Source organism: Quercus suber, unplaced genomic scaffold (assembly GCF_002906115.3).
Source record: "Quercus suber isolate HL8 unplaced genomic scaffold, Cork oak 2.0 scaffold_382, whole genome shotgun sequence".
In the NCBI taxonomy this organism is placed as follows: domain Eukaryota; kingdom Viridiplantae; phylum Streptophyta; class Magnoliopsida; order Fagales; family Fagaceae; genus Quercus; species Quercus suber.
This window is the reverse complement of record NW_027069834.1, coordinates 704,697-723,457: the sequence shown is the minus strand read 5'-3', so window position 1 is coordinate 723,457 and position 18,761 is coordinate 704,697. Positions and strand designations below refer to the sequence as shown.

Genomic DNA, 18,761 nt, shown 5'->3' with positions numbered 1-18,761 from the left:
GTCATCAGCCACGCAGCTCCCACGTCAGCAGTGTCGCCTCGTCAGCACCACGTCACCTAGTTGACCGTTGACCCGGACCGACCCGACCCGGACTACCCGGATCTGACTCGTGAGCACTGACCGTTGACTTTGACTTTTTGTGTTGACCTTTGACCAAAGGTCAAAATTTTTGAAAGGGCCTATCTTGCTCAGTTTTTCGCGTAGATTCCAATTTGGGACTCCGTTTCTTAATTTGAAGCTCCGAAATTGGTCAATTGGCACATTCTTCAAAGGCATTCTTCAAGGCATCTCCAAGTGATCTTCTCGTGCTTATCCAACCTCAAGCTTTCATCGAGCTTCCACCTTGAGTTTGAGGAAGGGTGTTAGAGATATATATTAGACATATATTAGCCCAATGTAATAGGCCCAAGCCCAATCCTACTTGTACTAGTAGTCTAGGGTTTAGTCGCCTATATATACTCATGTTAGGGTTTATTATAACACAGGTTATTGTACTACACTCCTACACAATAAAGATGTAGCCCTTAAGGGATTCCTCCGTGGATGTAGGCCGTCAAGGCTGAACCACGTAACCCTCGTGTTCTTGGTGTTCCTATTCTATGCTTCATCTTCCGCATCCACTCTAGTATACACAACATGGTATAACACATTGCGTTTGATAATATTCTCCATTTAACATGGTATCAGAGCTAATATTCAACAAGCTGAAACATCATATGGAGTTATCTTTCCGCACCAAAAAATAAAAAAGAAATCTAAAAATTGTAATTTAATTTTAACTCTTGTAGTTTGGAGTTATTTTTCCCTTGATTACTTAAGTTTAATATTTTTCTTAAAAAAACCACTCACCAAATTTGATTATATTTTCAAAGGGTCATTTCATTTATATTAGTGACTAATTTAACCGTTGAGTTTCATAAAAACCTTCTCTCTCTTAATGGCTAGATTAGTCATTGACATTTACAACTTTAAAAATTATAAACTCAAACTTAATCCAACTCGAGACTTAAAATAAAATTTCAACTTAACCCACTAATCCATGGAAAACCAATCCGATGCGTTGGGTTGTTATGCTAGATGCACACAACACAACCTTATTACAAACAAAATCAAACTTGGTGAACTAAAATGAAAAATTATAAACTTAAAAGATGGTGCACTTTTCTCCACCATAGCTTGGTGTTTGTGGCAGCGCCAGAACATGCTTAGAAAGAACCAACTGACTTAACAGCTTCATGAACTGGGGAATTGTGCTAAGGAGCTAGTCTTGGAGTATCTCAATGTGAGGAAACAGCCTACTCGGGGTGTAACTCGACTTGCTAGGGTTCGCTGGACTCCTCCAATGAAGTAGAATTATAAGGGTAACTTTGATGTTGCATTTTTTGATGCTTCGGGTTGTGTAGGTATTGGAGTTGTCTTTCGAGATCACACTAAAAATATTATCGCTGCTTTGAGTCAAAAGATCCCATTGGTTCAGTTGGTGGAGTTGGCGGAGGCTTTGGCGGCAAGACGTGCAGTAGTGTTTGCCAAGGAGTTGAGCTTGTTCAATGTGGAAATAGAGGAAGACTGCTCACGGGTTATCAAAGCCTTGATTGATCCAAGAAGATGCAGCACTTTGTTTGGTTACGTGATAGATGAGAGTCGAAGTTTAGGCGCCACTCTTCAGTATTGCAAGTTCCAGCATGTTCGAATGGAAGAAAATAAATCAACTCACGCCTTCGCTAGAAGAGTAGTTTTTTTTGCAGACATAGATGTATGAGTAAAATCTCTACCTAGTGATTTGGATATTGTTTTTCAATCGGATTTAGTTCAATAAAATTTACTTACATTTTTCTCAAAAAAAAATCCAAAAAAAAAAAAAACTAAATTTCAAGGGTAAAAAGAAAAAAAAAATTGTAATGTAGCTCCAAAACCAAAAACCATAGTCGTCGGTCGCAAGGGTAATAAGGTAATTTGGAAAAAAGGAAAAACTGTCGGCCTCTATTAACCCTGGTTAAATATTGACCAGAGTCTCCAGTTTTAGGATTCGTGTGGACCTCTCGTGAGCTCTCTCTCTTGAATTAAGCGTCGGTGACTCGTCCAAGACACGGCCGAGTTAACAACGAGTTTTTAGTTTTCAAATAGCGAAAGAGAGAGAGAGAGAGAGTGTGTGTGTGTGTGTGTTATATAAGCCATGGAAGCCAAAGCCAATGCCTCTCCAAACTGAGAGAGAGAAAGAGAGGGAGATATGGGGGATTCAAGCGATTCAGTGTCGGTTGATATGGAGGGGATCGCATTTGGCGGAAAGGTAAACTAATGCGCACACACACACGCATTCCATTCATCTCAACGTGCGTTCTTATACGCTTTGTTTGGTTGCTGAGAAAATGTACGAAACGAAAAAAAGAATATTTAGTTTATGGAACAGGAAAAAAAAACTAAAATTTTAATTGAAGAGTTTGAGTATCATGCCTCAACTGAACATTTTTTATTTATTTATTTTTCTTCTAAGAATTTAATCAAAGAGTTTTATTTATTTATTTACAATTTCTGTGATTGTTATATTGTCTTGGTTGATTTTGTTTTGTGTTTTGAATGTAAATTCTGATGGAATATCTTTGCTGTTGAATGCAAATGTTGCATGAGTTAAGCTTTTTTGTGAAATGCCAAGAAACCAGTACCTTCAGGCTTTGATTCTGAGTTTGAGCATCCAACACAGTAAACTTCTAATGATTATTAAGCGTTTGAATTTGTTTTCAATGCAGGCAGTGTGCGGATTCTTTTTCTGTTTTTGACAATGCATTGTGGGGGTGTTTCTTTTGGAATTTGATAATTGTTCTGGGTTTTGGGGATTTTGGCTTAAAGTCTTAATAAGGAATTTGTTGTTTTGTGAGCTATATTTACTTAGTCACTTTTGCTGTGTTTGAAATGTCTAAAAAATTCTCAAATTAGTGATTGATCAATATAAGCTCAATCTATTTTTCAGTTAGTTGATAAATATGGTTGGTTGATTTTTGAACTTGGACAATTTGATTATGTGAAAGAATGCTAATTTGACAATATGTGCAAAGTAGTTAGGCTTGTTCTTTTAAGGTGTAACTGCACTTGTGATTTTTGGTGACATTATACACTTTACCAACTGCACATGTGCCAATGAGTTCTAGCTCAAATAGGGCTTCTGCCTTCTATTATAATAGAATAGACATTAGAGGGTGAGGTTTTTGGGTTCAAGAATCACTAAGTGGGTGTGTAACTTATTAATGGAAAAAGTGAGGTACAACTGCACATGAAAATATGGTTGCATTTATATATTTAATGTGAGTGTGCCTTGAATGTTTTACTTTTTGAAGTAAAGAACCCCCAAAAGGCAGTGGACCTGTGATGGAAGGTTTTACCTCTTAATCGTTATTATGAGGTTATGATAGGTTTTGTTTGATTACCAGATTGGACAGGAAAAGAAAAATGGTTACTCCATGTTTAATTTGCTCTGCTTACTTTTATGAATATGACTAAAATTTGTATTTGCACTTTGAAAAATGTCTTGCAGGAGCATCTTATAAAAACTTGTCACGGTCCTGTGTCTGTTGCTGTGTTTGGGGATCAGGACAAGCCAGCTCTTGTCACTTATCCAGACTTATCTCTAAATCGTAAGTAAACTAAACTTAATATTTTACATGAATTTTTTTCCATCTTTCTGTTGCTCATACATATGGATTGTCATGAATCCAGCATGTCCATTGCTGCATTACTTACTCACTAAACCGATTAAGTAGTGGTAGAATTGGTTGATAAACTTATTAATTCACTGTCAGTGTACACAGCTAATTTTTGGTTTAGTTAATTGCTATGAAATCAGTACGGAGGACTAGATCTTTTTTTTTTTTTAGAAACAATATGGAGGACTAGATCAGATTGTCCAAAATTTTGGGAAATTATGAGTATGAAGCAAGATTTTATGAGAATTTACATTGTCAGGAATTTTTGTACATAATTGGTATAACCAAATGACATTGGCTAGGGGACTTGAATAATGATTTGTTTCCAAAAAAAAGTCATAATTTTTTCTTAAAATTGAAAATTTCTATCAACCCTTGTCAAAATAATTGCATTCTTGATGGGCATAGTTTGAATTTGAATGTAAATTCAACATGTTGTCAGGTATGAGAAATGAAAATATGCAGTATATGCTCATTTTTTGCAGTGTGAAATTAAGAAGTCAAATGGTAATATAAGGAAGTTTCATCAAGCTATCAACTCTAACTTAGATTTTTTCTCTATGCACGTGATTGATCAGATGTTTCCTGCTTTCAAGGATTATTCTTTTGTCCAGAAGCATGTTCGTTGTTACTACACAATTTTTGCATATATCATATCAGTCCTCCAGGACATGAGGTTTGTAACTCGCGAGCTTGTCTGTTTATCCTGGTTCTGTTTGATTTTCTTGTCTGCATTGCTGTACTATCTCTTTCATTGAATGCTTTAATTCACATAATTTATTTCTTCAAGAGCTGTTGCAGTTGGGAGCTGCTGATATTAGTCCTGACAACCCTGTGCTTTCTGCTGATGATTTAGCAGATCAGATTGTCGAGGTTCTCAACTATTTTGGGTAATTTTTTTCTCCACTTAATATTAATGTGCTCTATCTTCTAAATGTCAGCTAATCAGAAATTTTTGTAAGAGTTGTCTCTTATTTGCTTCAAATGGTTTGTATGGCTGTATTATAATTTCTGTTGGCTTTCAATGCTTCTTCTAATTGTCTGAAAAAGGTGTAAAAAGATATTCCGACTATTCATATCAAACAGCCCATGAGTCTGTTATTTTGTTCATACATCATCATCATTTACTTATGTTTGGATATAATGAAGAAAGGCAACTGATGTCTCTCTCTCTCTTTCTCTCTCTCGTGCACGTGCTTAGACTTGGCGCTGTGATGTGTTTGGGGGTTACAGCTGGAGCTTACATCCTTACCCTATTTGCAGTAAGTTCTCATCCTTGGCATAGTATACATTTTTTGCTTGTAAGTGACTTTTAGGTTGTCTCTTGGGGATTAGCTGATCTTACTGTTACTCTTGACACCAGATGAAATATAGACCACGTGTTCTTGGTCTGATACTTGTTTCTCCTATATGCAAAGCACCCTCTTGGACGGAATGGTTGTATAATAAGGTTCTTTTTCTGAACCTTTTCACTATTTATTGGGGATTAGGGAATCTTATTCTTATAAGATTTAATATCATTGGCAGGTAATGTCAAATTTACTCTACTTCTATGGCATGTGTGGAGTGGTGAAGGAGTTATTGCTTAAGAGGTACTTCAGCAAGGTATACCCGTGCTTCAATTTCTCTCAAACAATCTTTGTGTTTCTAGTTGTTGAGTGATTGGATTTTAAATATTGGTCGCAGGATGTTCGTGGCAATGCTCAAGTACTAGAGTCTGATATAGTTCAGGCTTGTAGAAGAGTTAGTCCTCTAGCTTTTCCTACCTTTCATTATTATTATTTTTTTCAATAAGCTTTTCATTAATTAAAAAAAAGATTGATTGTGGTGGTCAGAGGCTGAGCACTTATCTGATTTCCTTGTCATTTTTTTTCTTTCAACAGTCTTTGGAGGAGAGGCAGAGTTCAAATGTTTGGCGGTTTCTTGAAGCAATTAATGGGTAAACCCTGTTCCTAGGATGGTCTTTCTTTATTTTCCATAAATAGAGAGCATGAATGTCTATTTTGAAATCACTAAGTATCATTGTAGACTTTCTGTATAATATAAACCCTGAATATATCTTAAGTCGTCTATAAATCATATGAGTCAGTGAGCTCTGATCAATGTGAGGATTGCAACCATTGATATGGTAACCTTTTTTACAGTGACTGGCAAACAATCTACCATTGAATATGCCTTCATTAATTGTTTTAATGCTTTAAGAAGACTGGCTGAGTGGTTTCTTGATTTAAATCTCACTTTAAAACAATGTGATTCACAGACATGCTTATGCCTTAGATTTGGAATAACTGTATTATTGTTTTATGAATATCAGGAGACCAGACATTACTGAGGGATTGAGAAAACTACAATGTCGTTCTCTAATTTTTGTTGGGGATAACTCACCATTTCATTCTGAGGCTCTCCACATGATTTCCAATCTAGACAGTCGATACAGTGCACTAGTTGAGGTATGTAATGCGGATCTATTCCTTTCAATCATATGCATTAAGCTGTTATGAATATGGAAGTGAGTTTTATTGATTGGAGGGTATGGGGACATACAGGTTCAGGCATGTGGGTCAATGGTGACAGAGGAGCAGCCCCATGCTATGTTAATACCATTGGAGTACTTCCTCATGGGATATGGCTTGTACCGGCCATCTCAATTAAGTGTCAGCCCAAGGAGCCCCTTGAGTCCATCTTGCATTGCCCCAGAACTTCTCTCACCCGAAAGTATGGGCCTAAAGTTGAAACCAATTAAAACACGAATTTCATTGGAAGTCTAAAAGAGAGAATATGTACACTTACCGGTTAGTAGCGTGTAACTTACCTATTACTAAAAGAAAAGAAAGGAAAAAGATGGAATGTGGGGAAAATTTGCCTTCTGTAATCTATCATATAGGATTTTGTATTTTCTCTTGATTGGTTGGGGATGATAAAGTGAGAGGATTGATAGGGTGTTGTAGATAAAAGGGGGAAAAGGAAAGATGTAAGGAAAAAAATTTAGAAAAGGAAGTATATATTGTCATTCTTTAATTTGTAACCATCTATGTATGTTAGTTGAGGTAGGCTGAGCTGTCTGTAAATCCTCAAATAATTATTCATCAGTGACGAACAAATTGTAATAATAAGAACAATAATTGATGGTGACTTTGCTTTTTTCAAGTTTTAAAATATATCTTCTTGGCATATTATTTAATTGTATACCTTAGATGCTTATGCAAGAGATTTGTTAGGTAAGCTGGATTGTCACGCTTTTTTTAAGTTTGGGAATTTTTGGTTGTTTCATACGTGGAGGGGAAGTGGGCTTATGTATATCTCCATTTTTACTATGCTTTGTTTAATAAGTATTATATTAGACACTTTTGTTGATGTATAAACAGTGACTAGGACCCTTTTTGGGTTTGAAAGCAACATATTTGTGGAGAGAAATGCTAGGGACACCAATTTTGGCACAACTTTGTGCCACAATTCACTACATGGCCAGTTATAATTTGTAAGGGTGTGTCTCCACATGGTCCACTAACACACGGCGAGTTGTGGCACAAAGTTGTGCCTTCTCATTTGTAGAATAATTAGTGTTTTTAGTGCGTTTTCAGCTTGTACTGACCACTCATTTGGGCCCCAATAAGCCACTCGAGGGCCATTATTGGATTCCAGGTGCGTCATACTCCACTTTTTGGTGGTCTTAATTTTGTATTTTATTGAATGTTGGAAATTGAACACTAAAAATTTTGTGCGAGGTTTTGATATAGAATGTTGGGATTTTACTTTATCTAAAATATTGAAACAGAGAATTCTTGTGCGTGATTTTGATATAAAATTTATATGTGCATGTTGGGTTGGTTGAGATTGAACCCCAACACTTGCCATGAAAATGATAATCATAACAGCTGTAGTTGTCTCATTCTTCAAGGAAAATGATTTCCATGCAGAGAAAAGCTAATTTAGTTTCTCGTCAAGAAGATGCAGAGTTATTTTAATTTGCAATTGGTAAAAACTAATAAGAGGTTCAAACATTAGAAACATAAGTGGCACTCTTAATAACCACAAAATGGGAGACCCATACAACTATTGGGGAACTGGGAGAGCATTGCTAAAGGTGTCATGCATAGGTAATGATTGAACTCGTGAGGAACTTGCAATCAACTTCAACCAACTGATCAGTTCTCACACTGCTTTTCTCTTCTTCAAGGAAGAATGAGTTTAATAACTTGAGCAGTGTGGTTTCAAGGTCCTCCCCATTGCTCCATTCATGAATGCTTGCTTTTATAAGTCTTTGGTTGGTGCATATTATTTCCCAGATTGGGAAATCTTTCCTTGGCATCAGGAAATCTCCTCCTTCAAGCTTCAAACTGGCGCAGAAATCTGCGGATCCATCACCAAGATAGATGAACCGCTTATTTCCCTCTGCTGATACAGAAGCTCTGATCTTTTCCATTATTAGACCCTGTTGGAAGACATACTAACATCAACTGAAAATTGCTGTTACTACCAATTTTACTGCAAATGACTTAAAACTGATTGATAAGGACTGTGATTGATGCCACTTCAACGACATAATAGATATATTTTGATTGATGACACATCAATTTGCAAGAATTATCTCCTTACATTAATTCTTTGGACAAATTTATTTACCTTGCACATGTTGGGAGGGCAAATATTGCAGCCATGAGGAGGTGAGTTGAGATCATGGAATTGTAAGATTCTAAGCCTACCTTCTCTATCAATAAAGCTTGGGTTCGTGTTGATTTCTGAGAAACAATTTATCAGCCCATGATGTTTCAAGATTGTTTCAATGAAAAATGCATTTGCATCACTGACTATCCTCAAATCACACCTGCAATTTAATGCATCATTACTGCATAGTCCTTAACAGAACTCATATGTATCTATCTATGTTATACTCAACATATGGCCTAAGTTGAGTTTAAACAGCAGAAGAAAATTTATGTAGCATATGTTCTAAATTATTAGTCTTTCTATTCTATTTTTGGATGTCTTAAAATGTAGTTATCATTAGGGAGGATAGTTTTGAAAACTTGTAAATTTTTAAATTTGAAAGAAAATGCATTTAAACGATGTTCCTTTCAAATGTTGAATTTACTAAATGACAAAGTTTAACTACAAAATTGGTTGTAGTCTAGGCTACAACCTTACTCAATATATTTTTATTAGAAGTGAATTTTGACAAATCCACTATTGGATTAAATCATCCTCTTATATCCACTAGTTATGTTATCAATAGTTAGATTATATTTTTGTAGTTTAAAATTATGCATAAAATATAAACTTATAGTTTATATAATAAATAATATCCGATTAATATAATATTTGACATGTGTATTAAAAGTGTAAAGAATATGCAACTCAACAGTTAGATTTTCAAAACTACCAATATATATAACAAAAGATAAGAAATACGGGAAAGAGAGTGTATTAAGAAGCAAGCCTTGACTAGTTCAACCAAGGCCCAATTGAATCAAATTGCATTGTGTGTATTGAATTTTTAAGTATAGGAAAGTACCCAGAAGCATGTGCTGATTTAATTGAAGATATAATCCTGGGATTCAGTGGAACCTTTTTCAAGCACTCTGCAATGACCTCAATCGTCTTTCCTTGAGAGTGAAGCTCCATCAACATCCTATCCTGAAAATATAATAGCATACAAAGCATGACATGTGAGAACCTTGTAATTACAATAAAACCAATCCTATAACCAAAATAATATGTCAGTATCACGTACCTATTGTATTCATAAATAATAAAAATAGTAATAATAATAATAATCAACCAATGGAAATTTAACTCATAAAATTCTTTTTTAGGAAGGGAAAAAAAAAAAGAATGTAAATTATTCTATAATACTTTCATAATCGGACTTGTGGTTTGGTTTTGCTTAAGAAAAAATGATAAAACATCAACTCTATTACCAACTATTTACATACATAACATACTATTAATAATTTCTCAGAGGGGCAAAAAAAGGAACCATGAGAGAGTTCCAAGGCAGGGTAGGGAGGAGCTGAGTGAACAATTGGGTGACACCCAACTCATCCACGATCCAATTATCACTATCACAGTCTATGATAGTCTTGTCAAAGTCGAAAACAATCACCACCCTTGCCATTGCTACACCACTGACCGCTTCTCATTCATTGAGAGAAAAAAGATACAGAGAGTTTTTGTCACAACTTAGCAAAGCACTTGCACCATAGAGGTGGGTGGTATATGAATATATACAAGTAGTGGGCAAATATATACTCCTAAAATGTCCTACATGAATGGAACTCCTAATGGAAGACATTTAGTGTATTTGCTGTTCGAGTTGCACGTGTACTCTTGTTTGTATCACCTTTTCCATTCTTTCATTTGGCCTGGTGTAATAAGTAATGTGAAGATTTTAAAACAAACAACAAAAATGTCTTCCTCTTAAAAATTCATTTGGCCTTTGTAATAAGTTCACTATAGATTTTAAAACAAATAACGACAAAAAAGCCTTTCTCATCATAATTGAAAAAAGGCATTTGGCCGGTGAAATAAAGTGTAGATTTTAAAACAAAAAACAAAAAGCCTTCCTCTTATCATAATTGAGAAAAATAACCCGTAATGAAAAATGTTATCTCGTGAGATAGTCTCGTAAATGCCACGAGAGAGAAGCCACTCATATCAGAAACAGATAGGAATCAAAATATTATCCACCCCCATGTGTCAGTAGCCCACTATAGGCTCAAGAAATTAGAGAAGATGCGTATGAATGAGATACCAGCAACAAAAAGAAGTAAAAGGGCCAGCACAGTACCAGCAACAAAAAGAAGTAAAAGGGCCAGCTCAGGCCCAAAGGCATAGTCGATGGACAAATAAGTAAATATTTCTATATTGCCCCTTGTTGATATTGCTCCTTCTTGGTCTCGAGGGACAAAGGATGCTAGGTTAGCCAAAAGATGATTATTGGTTCAAGCTCTACTGGGCCACGATAATACAGAAGATGCAAGCATTATACCTATCCTTGTTATGATTAATACCATCTCTCTAGGAAGAGTTACTACTACCTCGTCCGGTCGTATTTAGAGAAGCCTTTTATTTTTTATTTAGGAAATATCACTTGATGTTGTGTCTTTTGTGAAATTTGGTTAGGAAGATTTGTACCTAGCACCAGCAATTATGCAAACTGCTGGGCTGGGAAGCAAGTATGCATTCCATTGGAAAAACAATACAACTTTTCAGCTGAGTGGAAGATAATGGGCATTCTGCTCAAAACATACAAAACATTTCCACGTAATGTTACTTAGAATTGTGATTGGCTTAACAAGACGTGTGCGGGAAGCATAAATTTAAGAGAACCGCAAATCTTAAACCCCTCCAGCTTTATAATGCACTATGTACAGTTGTTACTTGTAACCATGCTGTGGATGTGAATTGTTTCCCTATTGAATGACAGAAATTCAGTGTCCCATTTTCTCTATACCTCTCTTCCTTCAGCTTCAAGTCACATTTAATCTTGGATTATTGATGCTTATGTGGCTTCTCTGATCACTTTGGCTGGCTTCATCATCTCGATGCGCTTTTCTTCTATTCATCTCTGCATACATTTCCTCAATCATTGGTTTCCACAGACGAACCCGAGCATTAATAAACCAATTGGATACCTGGTCATATATCCAAATATAGGTTAACCAAACAAAAAAAAAAGTTTATAAAAGAAGCTGTGGGTTAGAAAACATTGAATAGCTCACTACAGAATCCAGAATAACAAAATAGTCGCACACAAAATGGATTTCTACTCACTGTAGTATAATTATGAGGAATCTGGCAATCTGCTCTAAAAAAATTGTCCTTAAGCTTTGACCTTTGTTTCAAAATCATTATTATACTTTAAAACGTTTCAAAAAGATCCTTACATCTTATTAATGGAAATGTTGAAATAGCAAATAAAGTTTCATGAAATCAACGTCACATGGATGATATGGAACCTCTGGCAGGACATAAATTCCATTTGCCATGTCAATATTTTCTATCTATCAGAAGCCGATAAGAATCTTTGTGAAACAACTTTGAAAGCGTAAGGATTAAAGTGAAAAATTCAAAAAGACAAGGATGATTTGAAAACAGAGGTTAAAGGTTGAGGACCTAAAATGCCCAAAAAAAAAAAAACCAAAAACATTCAGTTGGTAATTGAGTAATTGAGTAATTTGTGTAGTGTGCTTTCTCAAAAATGCAATTTTCATTAATAGCACTGCAGCGCTTGTTATATACTTCAGTGAGTCCACTATAATGGAAGCAGGAACTACCTGGCTTCTAGTCAATCCACTCTTCACTGCAAGTAAATGCTTCTCTGCATCTTTAGGATACCTGGCATTCATCATAATGTGTAAGAGGTTTTTGCATATCTCTATTTACAAAAGTGATTCGCTAAATATGTCTCTATATAATTGAGCTGAATAACAATGCTATCTATGATCTCAATGCACAAATTTATAAGATAGTCAACAGTCAGGGAGCTTACGGATGAAGAAAGTTCTGAAACATCCAAGCCCGTAAAACTGAGACAGATCTTTCTGGCAGGCCTCGTTGGGGTCTCCATAATTGATGATCTTTGCTTTTTAGCTGCTGGAGAGCCCATTGCTTTTGGATAAAAGAAGTTTCAAAGGATCTTTCCTTTTCTTTTGTGCATGGGCTGCTAAAGTGTGCTCCCATTGCAAGGATATGGTTGCTAATCCTCTCTCTCAAGTTTTTATACAAGAAAGAGATTGTTCGGATGGCAAAACGAGCATGTATCTGAGGGTCCAACTCGGTAGCAGCATGGAATGCAGATATCACAGTATGGACCTCATCCATGCATTGGTTGTATCGCTCATCAACCTGTGTCCAAAAAAGTATGATATTCATGCCCATTAGTGCAAATAGATATCAAAAGAAAAATGTCACCCAATTGCAACGGGTGGGAACCAAAGCTTAAATATCAAATTGAAGATATAAAATTTTGAAAAATACATTTTTTTTCAATCCACTACAATAATTTCAGCATTTCTCTACAATAAAATGTGGTTACTAACACATCTTGTCCTACAATAATTAACACCAACACCCAATCAGGTAACTGAAGAACTAATTTGGAACATAAACTAAGCTAACATACCACTTGTAGCAGACTCAGCAGTTGGGTCTTTTTGGCTTCAATTGCACGCCTTCGCAATGTGGACTCCATTTCAGGTTCAAATCCTCCATCCACATCAGGAACCATTGATGACATCCATCTTTCAGCAGAGCAATTTGAAGAGAATGGCATATTTGAACAAGCACCACTCCGGCCATTTGAATAACTCATATGGTCTAGATTTTCTAGAGAATAGTTTGCAATTTGAACTAGTATTTCCTGAATTACACGAAGATATCTTGATCCTAATATTACTTGTGAGAATCGAGTTGGTTTGTAAGAACCAAAACTTACAGAAAGCTCCTTACTGTTGCAGGAAGTTTGTTCAGAGCTTAATCTTTTTTCATTCAAGCAGTGGCGAGTCACACCAGAAACACCCATTTCTGAACACCGATCTGGGATATTTATCCCACTTAGAACAGAACGCTCAGAAGTAGCAAGAGTTAGAGAGAGCTCGTTATTAAAATTAGTGGAACTGTAAGGACGATTTGCAGTCAGATTTCCACTACTTGATGACATACATCCATTTGCACCTGCATTTCCAGTGGATGAATATGGCTGAAGCTCTGCCCTTACTGGGAATTTCCCACCAAGTACTTCATCATATCCACAGTTCACAGAAGTTGTGAAAGAAGAATTTAAACCATTTGAGCAGCCATTTGAAGCATAAGTTCCTAGAAATTCCAAAGGGCAGATTGAAGGTGTTGATATTGCTAAACTGTTAAGATTATCTTGAAGACCAGTTCTTGCGGACAAAAAGGTAGCTAGTGAAGCAGTAGAAATAGAATTTCCTCCAGCTAATTGCTCTTGAAATTCAGTGTTACTAGTGAGACGTGAACTGGAAAGTGAGGAACCTCTCACTACATTTCGTCCTAGCAATGAAACCAATTCATTCGATTCAACAATCCCCACACCATTTGTGGTGTGAAGAGCAGGATGGAGACCATTGATAGTTTCTCCTTGCAATTCTGAAAGCACTGGAAATCCAGACATAATATGGTTTTCACGGTTAAGGTCAAAGGAGTCAGACTGCACAAGTGAATTAGGTGTTGTATGTTGTTGAAACCCACCAATGTAAACAGCACTTTGGCTGCTCATATCTATTGGAACTCTAAACAAATCATTATCCATCATATAGTGGAACACCAAAAATCACATGACATACATAAATAGCTACTAAGGGCTGCTTTAATTGGGTTCTTGTGCTTCAATTTTATGTTAGGCCAGCTTTATTTCAAGACAGAAGTCTCAATCTCCAGAGTAACCCTCTTAAAAAGTCAGGGAAGATCAAGGCATCCCACTGCTCACCCTCCTCCAGTTTTCATGGTTTGGCATCGAGTAATACTAACCTGGAAAAGTCCAAAAATGAAATGGTAAATATAAAGTCCTTGATAACCCATGTAACACAACTATTTTGTGAAAGTAATGCTTATGTGGTTGCTATTAAGATAGAGGAAATGACTAAAAGACACCATCTCAAAACCAATGGGTCTTCTTAGCAACCAACAAGGTACTAAACAATACTAACATTCTAACAGATAACATGTAAGGTATTGACATTATTCTACTACTGCTGCTGCTACTACTACTACACACACACAAAGGTGTAGATTATTTTATGATGAGATCTATCAAGACCATACATAAACAAAGGAACTACATATGAAATATAGAACTATATCCATAAACAGCTGCATATAACTTTAAAGTTTAAATGCAAACAAGTGACAATGCTTACATACCATAGCATCACTGGAGTAATGGAAGATACTTAAACAAGATGTAAACTAATTATTAGTCCTCGTTATGTGCCAAAAAAGGGATAAAAGGAATTAAAATTTAATGATAATTGATATACTAAATCCTTGTATTTTCTGATTGGTGTTTGCGTTGTAATAATTTGTAAGGCTACTTGTCATGCCTCTAGGTTTCTGTATCTGCAGCCAAAACTGCGGCTTGTGTCCTTGGTTTTTGGAAAGTATTGTAATCTTAATTTGTTTTGGAAACCAAATTTACATATTCATAAAAAAAATTTGCTTTGGAAACTAAATTTACATATTCATAAAAACAAGGACATGATTATAAACAGACAAGGTCGTTTCTACACCCTTTCCCTTAAAAGCTAATACCCTGATAAGGAAAGGGGGAATAATCAAATGTTTATTTTGAGCTCTTTGTGAATTAAGATTAATCTTTGAAAGGCGTTCTCGTCAATCCAATTTTCTTAGAATGGCTCTTTGAACTATCAAAATCCTGGGACAACAGGAGAAGCAATAGAATAAATGAATTCTAAAGTCTGCATTATTCCCATTATACCAAAACTGCAGAAGTTCGAAATAGAAAAACTTACAGCTTCAAATTCAACATTATTGCAGTTATATAATGACAGTGAATACATAATCTCAAAAACAGTGAATACATAGCAAAAAAGATGGAAGAATACATAATTAAGCATGTGAGAAAATAACCGACCTTCCATTCATATGCGGAGGAAGTATCACACACTAAGAAAACAACCACAAAAAATACAGCTTTCCCCACCAAACCTTCATAGAAAGCAAAACAATGGAGTCAGTAATATTCATGCAGGTTTATAGGTTTTCTCCAAATTAGACCTCAGAATTCTTCCAAAGCTCAAAGATAAAGTTTTTCATCCAAAACTGGTTGCCACTATATGTAGGTTTGCTTGCAGAAACCAAAACAGGCCACTACATTGCAAAGTTCACAAAGGCATCATTGCTTTCTCTTTCTTCACAAAAGAGTAATCAAAAGCCAGAAAGCAGTGGTAAAAGACTCGTTTCTTCTTTTCACAAAAAGAACAAAGAGAAATTTATAATAAAAATAAAAATAAACTAACAAGGACCCAGCAATATTCCCACCTTCTCAAACCTCAAGAAATAAAAGGAGCCAATAGGAAAAAGTGGGCTAATTTGTTTGCATGAACAGAAAAGTGGGATTTCCTTCAAGAACCCAAACCCCAAGGTACCAAAAGCCACTGAGGCTGAGACTCAGACCCCATCAAGTCAAGAACTTTCTCTCTTTCTTTCACACCCACTACATTTAAAGCTCAAAACGCAAACTGGGTCTAGAAAATAAAGCAAATCAGTCTCAGAGAATCCATTAAGAGGAAGAAACTAAAAGAGTGTGCCACAAACATGAAGCCAAAATAAAGGTACTTTTGCAAAGAGCTATGCTGGGATGAATAAAAATGGACCCTTTCAATTCAGATAGAGAGAGAAAGAAGAGCCACACAAAAGTGACAGGAGAGAGTAAACACATTACTCTTTGGTGCAGTGTCACTCATTTGTGTTACAGGCTTTAGAGGGCCCAGCCCTTCCTTCTCTCTCTTTTCTTCTTTATCCTCACCACCACCTCTCATTATCTGCTGCTCTGCAATCATCATAATCAAAATATCTGGATTCTCTCTGTTCAAACTCCTGTTCATGCCAGGTCTTCTCAGCACCATTTTTCAGATAAAAAGTCCCTCCTTTTTACCAATTTTAAGACAAAGAAAATAACTCAAATAAGCAAATGTGATAGAGAAAGGAGTAAAAGCAAGTCTCAAACTTTCTCTCCAGCAATTAAAGTGTTTGAGGCAATGAAAATGTTAAAAAGTGAGAACAAAAAAAATATAAAAGATAAAAAAAAAATTAAAAAAACACTGTTTTTAGCAGTGTACTTTTGTGAGAGAAGAGAGACAGAGATAGGAAATGATGATGCAAGCAAACTCAGAGAGTTATGTGAAAATCTAGTAGGAAGATCTTTGACGAATTTATTGGAGCAATTACAACTTACAAGGCCCCATCATTTACTTTTTTCAAAACCGGCTTGCTGTCTTTGTATTTTATGTCTAGGCCAGCCCCTATGAGCTCGTATACTGAGACAGTTTGTAAAAAAACTTATCTAGTAGAGGTAGACCCTCATGATAATCTCTATAAGTTCTAGACCAGTAATGATGTAACAGTGGCACCAGGATGATGATGTATCATTTGTATATTGTATTATTGTTCTTGGATCATGATTATATTCTTGATGTTTGTAAGATGGTCTTAGATCTATAGGGATTGTTATGGGGATCTTCGATGTGATTATTCAATCTTCCTTCATGACTTTGTGCAATGCGCCAGTAATTGATTTAGCTGAATTAAATATAAAGTGAAGAGAACTCTGTCTCACACTGTGACATGCCATTGTATATGAGGCAATATCTAGTGTCTGGAATATATATAGAGCATCAAACGCACGTTGATCCATCCATATACACCCCCAGGAGAAAGAATTAGGGGGCTGTTTATAATTTTTTTTGGAAACTGGTGCACCTTTTTATTTTATTTTATTTTTTAATTTAATTGAAAACTGGTGCATCTAAAAAGAAAAACAGTTATAAAAGGTATTTAGTTTAATGGAGTACAATTTCAATTCCAATTGGTTGGATACTAGGATTTCCATAAAAACTCTTTTTCAATTAATTTATAAAAATAAAAAATAATTAAAAAATTTTTTTTAAAAAAAAAACCTCAAGTAGTGACTTTTTTTTTAAAACTAGCTGCTATTAGTCTATTACTTAAAGAAAAATGCCATGTCCACACTGTTATTAGTCTATTTCTCTCCATACAAGCAAAAGTCAAACTCATGCTTTCGTAGAGGTCTTAAGAACCATATATGTCCACGAATCCTTCGTAGGTCAGAAAATTGTAAAACTGTGCTGAACAAAAATTATTACTGACAAACCATTATGGAAATCCATGACTACGTTTTTATTCCTTATATTATAGAATGTACCACTCTTATGTTTGGATTATAATTCTTCTTGAAGTCTTTGTTATCTGTAAAAGTTTTTTTTATTTACTTCCCATGACCATATGATTCCCTTGACTGAGCTCTCAAGATACATTATGTTATGCAGGCCCGAATGTACTGAAAAAAGCATTTAAATAGTTAGTAAAACATCACTAATATTTTTAAAAGTAAATTTAAAAGAAACAACTTGTGGACATATTGCTGCATATAGACTATGGAATCCAATTTAAAAGTCATGTTCAATGAGATTAAATATTAGCTATAACTTCCATCTCTTTGCTGCTTTGACAATGTGCTTTCCCAAAAAAAACTAATCAATGGTAAACATTTACTTAGACTAGTTAATTTTTAGAAGGTTAGACTTGTCAATCTTGGTAATATATTATCAGTGTAAATAACAAGAAAAATATTATGTCCACAATATTTTCACAATACTTTTACAACAAATTCTAAGTAGTAAGTTGATATTGGTTGTTATGAGAGGACAAAAAAGTAATTTAAATAATTGGAACCAATAACAACTTACCATCTATGATTTGTTATGAAAATATAAGGATTAAAATGAGTTTGGAACCAAAATATTTAATAAGGAAATATATATTATAACTAGTATTATTCCCATGCGATGCATAGCTTAATCAAGAATTAATCAAGAAATAATAAATGAAAAAATAATATACAAAAAAAATGACATAATATGTGAAAAAAGTAGACTTGTTTTTTAATAAAATGTTAACGTGATGCGCGAGCGCGCACACACACAAAAAAAAAAAAAAAAGATATATATATTGGCATGAGTTTCTCTTCTCCAAAAAATAGATGATATATCAAGTTATCAACTTGAAAGAGGTCTAACAAATTTACAATTTTAAATTATAATGATATTTAATATTTTTAATTAATTTAAAAATAGAAGATACAGAGAAAGGTATGGAAATAGAGAACTTGGAAGTGAAGAGAAACGGCTAAGGCTTAATAGTACTAAACATAGTGTAAACATAGTTCTGTACTTATTAGTTGTGGGGTCCGTGGGCCTGATAGCCTCGGCCCAGTCATATAGCGGGCCCAAGGCCCATGCCAAGGATCGCAAGCTATTCTGAGGAGAAGGGGGGGAAGCTTATTCT

The 18,761-nt window shown here is 35.2% G+C and overlaps 3 protein-coding genes across 7 annotated transcripts; 1 reads left to right on the top strand and 2 right to left on the bottom strand.

Annotated features, from left to right (window-relative positions):
• Positions 1 to 2,042: 2,042 nt before the first annotated feature.
• Positions 2,043 to 6,851, top strand: LOC112001496 (protein NDL2). 2 transcript variants are annotated; one of them, XM_065760791.1, is made up of 11 exons: positions 2,043 to 2,287; positions 3,527 to 3,626; positions 4,292 to 4,371; positions 4,497 to 4,585; positions 4,897 to 4,957; positions 5,059 to 5,145; positions 5,223 to 5,300; positions 5,382 to 5,438; positions 5,579 to 5,634; positions 6,010 to 6,145; positions 6,242 to 6,851. In XM_065760791.1, exons 1-11 carry the CDS (start codon positions 2,228 to 2,230, stop codon positions 6,461 to 6,463), a joined length of 1,026 nt encoding a protein of 341 aa, XP_065616863.1. In that variant the 5' UTR covers positions 2,043 to 2,227; the 3' UTR covers positions 6,464 to 6,851. The 2 variants fall into 2 exon arrangements, with proteins under 2 accessions (XP_065616863.1, XP_023889422.1); XM_024033654.2 differs by having other exon boundaries at positions 2,044 to 2,287; positions 4,274 to 4,371.
• A 772-nt stretch (positions 6,852 to 7,623) lies between these two features.
• On the bottom strand, positions 7,624 to 9,960 carry LOC112001544 (thiamine phosphate phosphatase-like protein). 2 transcript variants are annotated; one of them, XM_024033727.2, is made up of 4 exons: positions 9,673 to 9,960; positions 9,208 to 9,329; positions 8,319 to 8,520; positions 7,624 to 8,127 (listed from the first exon to the last, which is right to left on the bottom strand). In XM_024033727.2, exons 1-4 carry the CDS (start codon positions 9,808 to 9,810, stop codon positions 7,783 to 7,785), a joined length of 807 nt encoding a protein of 268 aa, XP_023889495.2. In that variant the 5' UTR covers positions 9,811 to 9,960; the 3' UTR covers positions 7,624 to 7,782. The 2 variants fall into 2 exon arrangements, with proteins under 2 accessions (XP_023889495.2, XP_065616864.1); XM_065760792.1 differs by having other exon boundaries at positions 9,638 to 9,745.
• A 922-nt stretch (positions 9,961 to 10,882) lies between these two features.
• Positions 10,883 to 16,452, bottom strand: LOC112001530 (homeobox protein ATH1). Of its 3 annotated transcripts, none has more exons than XM_024033711.2 (6): positions 15,717 to 16,452; positions 15,310 to 15,383; positions 12,820 to 14,186; positions 12,187 to 12,542; positions 11,972 to 12,032; positions 10,883 to 11,329 (listed from the first exon to the last, which is right to left on the bottom strand). In XM_024033711.2, the coding sequence occupies exons 3-6, from the start codon at positions 13,969 to 13,971 to the stop codon at positions 11,165 to 11,167; spliced, it is 1,734 nt and encodes a 577-aa protein (XP_023889479.2). In that variant the 5' UTR covers positions 13,972 to 14,186; positions 15,310 to 15,383; positions 15,717 to 16,452; the 3' UTR covers positions 10,883 to 11,164. The 3 variants fall into 3 exon arrangements, with proteins under 3 accessions (XP_023889479.2, XP_065616874.1, XP_065616873.1); XM_065760802.1 differs by having other exon boundaries at positions 16,120 to 16,452; XM_065760801.1 differs by having other exon boundaries at positions 15,310 to 16,452.
• Positions 16,453 to 18,761: the final 2,309 nt, after the last annotated feature.

What these genes read in the sequence shown, in the direction of transcription:
- LOC112001496 (XM_024033654.2), top strand. Translation starts at nt 2,228, where the DNA reads ATGGGGGATTCAAGCGATTCAGTGTCGGTTGATATGGAGGGGATCGCA. An exon ending in TCAGTCCTCCAGGACATGAG is followed by an intron (nt 4,372 to 4,496) that starts GTTTGTAACTCG and finishes GAGCTGTTGCAG; the next exon opens with TTGGGAGCTGCTGATATTAG. An exon ending in TAGTTCAGGCTTGTAGAAGA is followed by an intron (nt 5,439 to 5,578) that starts GTTAGTCCTCTA and finishes TTCTTTCAACAG; the next exon opens with TCTTTGGAGGAGAGGCAGAG.
- LOC112001530 (XM_065760801.1), bottom strand. Translation starts at nt 13,971, where the DNA reads ATGATGGATAATGATTTGTTTAGAGTTCCAATAGATATGAGCAGCCAA. An exon ending in TTTCAGAACTTTCTTCATCC is followed by an intron (nt 12,033 to 12,186) that starts GTAAGCTCCCTG and finishes GATGAATGCCAG; the next exon opens with GTATCCTAAAGATGCAGAGA. An exon ending in GTGGATTGACTAGAAGCCAG is followed by an intron (nt 11,330 to 11,971) that starts GTAGTTCCTGCT and finishes ATATATGACCAG; the next exon opens with GTATCCAATTGGTTTATTAA.
- LOC112001544 (XM_024033727.2), bottom strand. Translation starts at nt 9,810, where the DNA reads ATGGCAAGGGTGGTGATTGTTTTCGACTTTGACAAGACTATCATAGAC. An exon ending in TGCCTTGGAACTCTCTCATG is followed by an intron (nt 9,330 to 9,672) that starts GTTCCTTTTTTT and finishes TTATATTTTCAG; the next exon opens with GATAGGATGTTGATGGAGCT. An exon ending in AAATCAGCACATGCTTCTGG is followed by an intron (nt 8,521 to 9,207) that starts GTACTTTCCTAT and finishes ATTAAATTGCAG; the next exon opens with GTGTGATTTGAGGATAGTCA.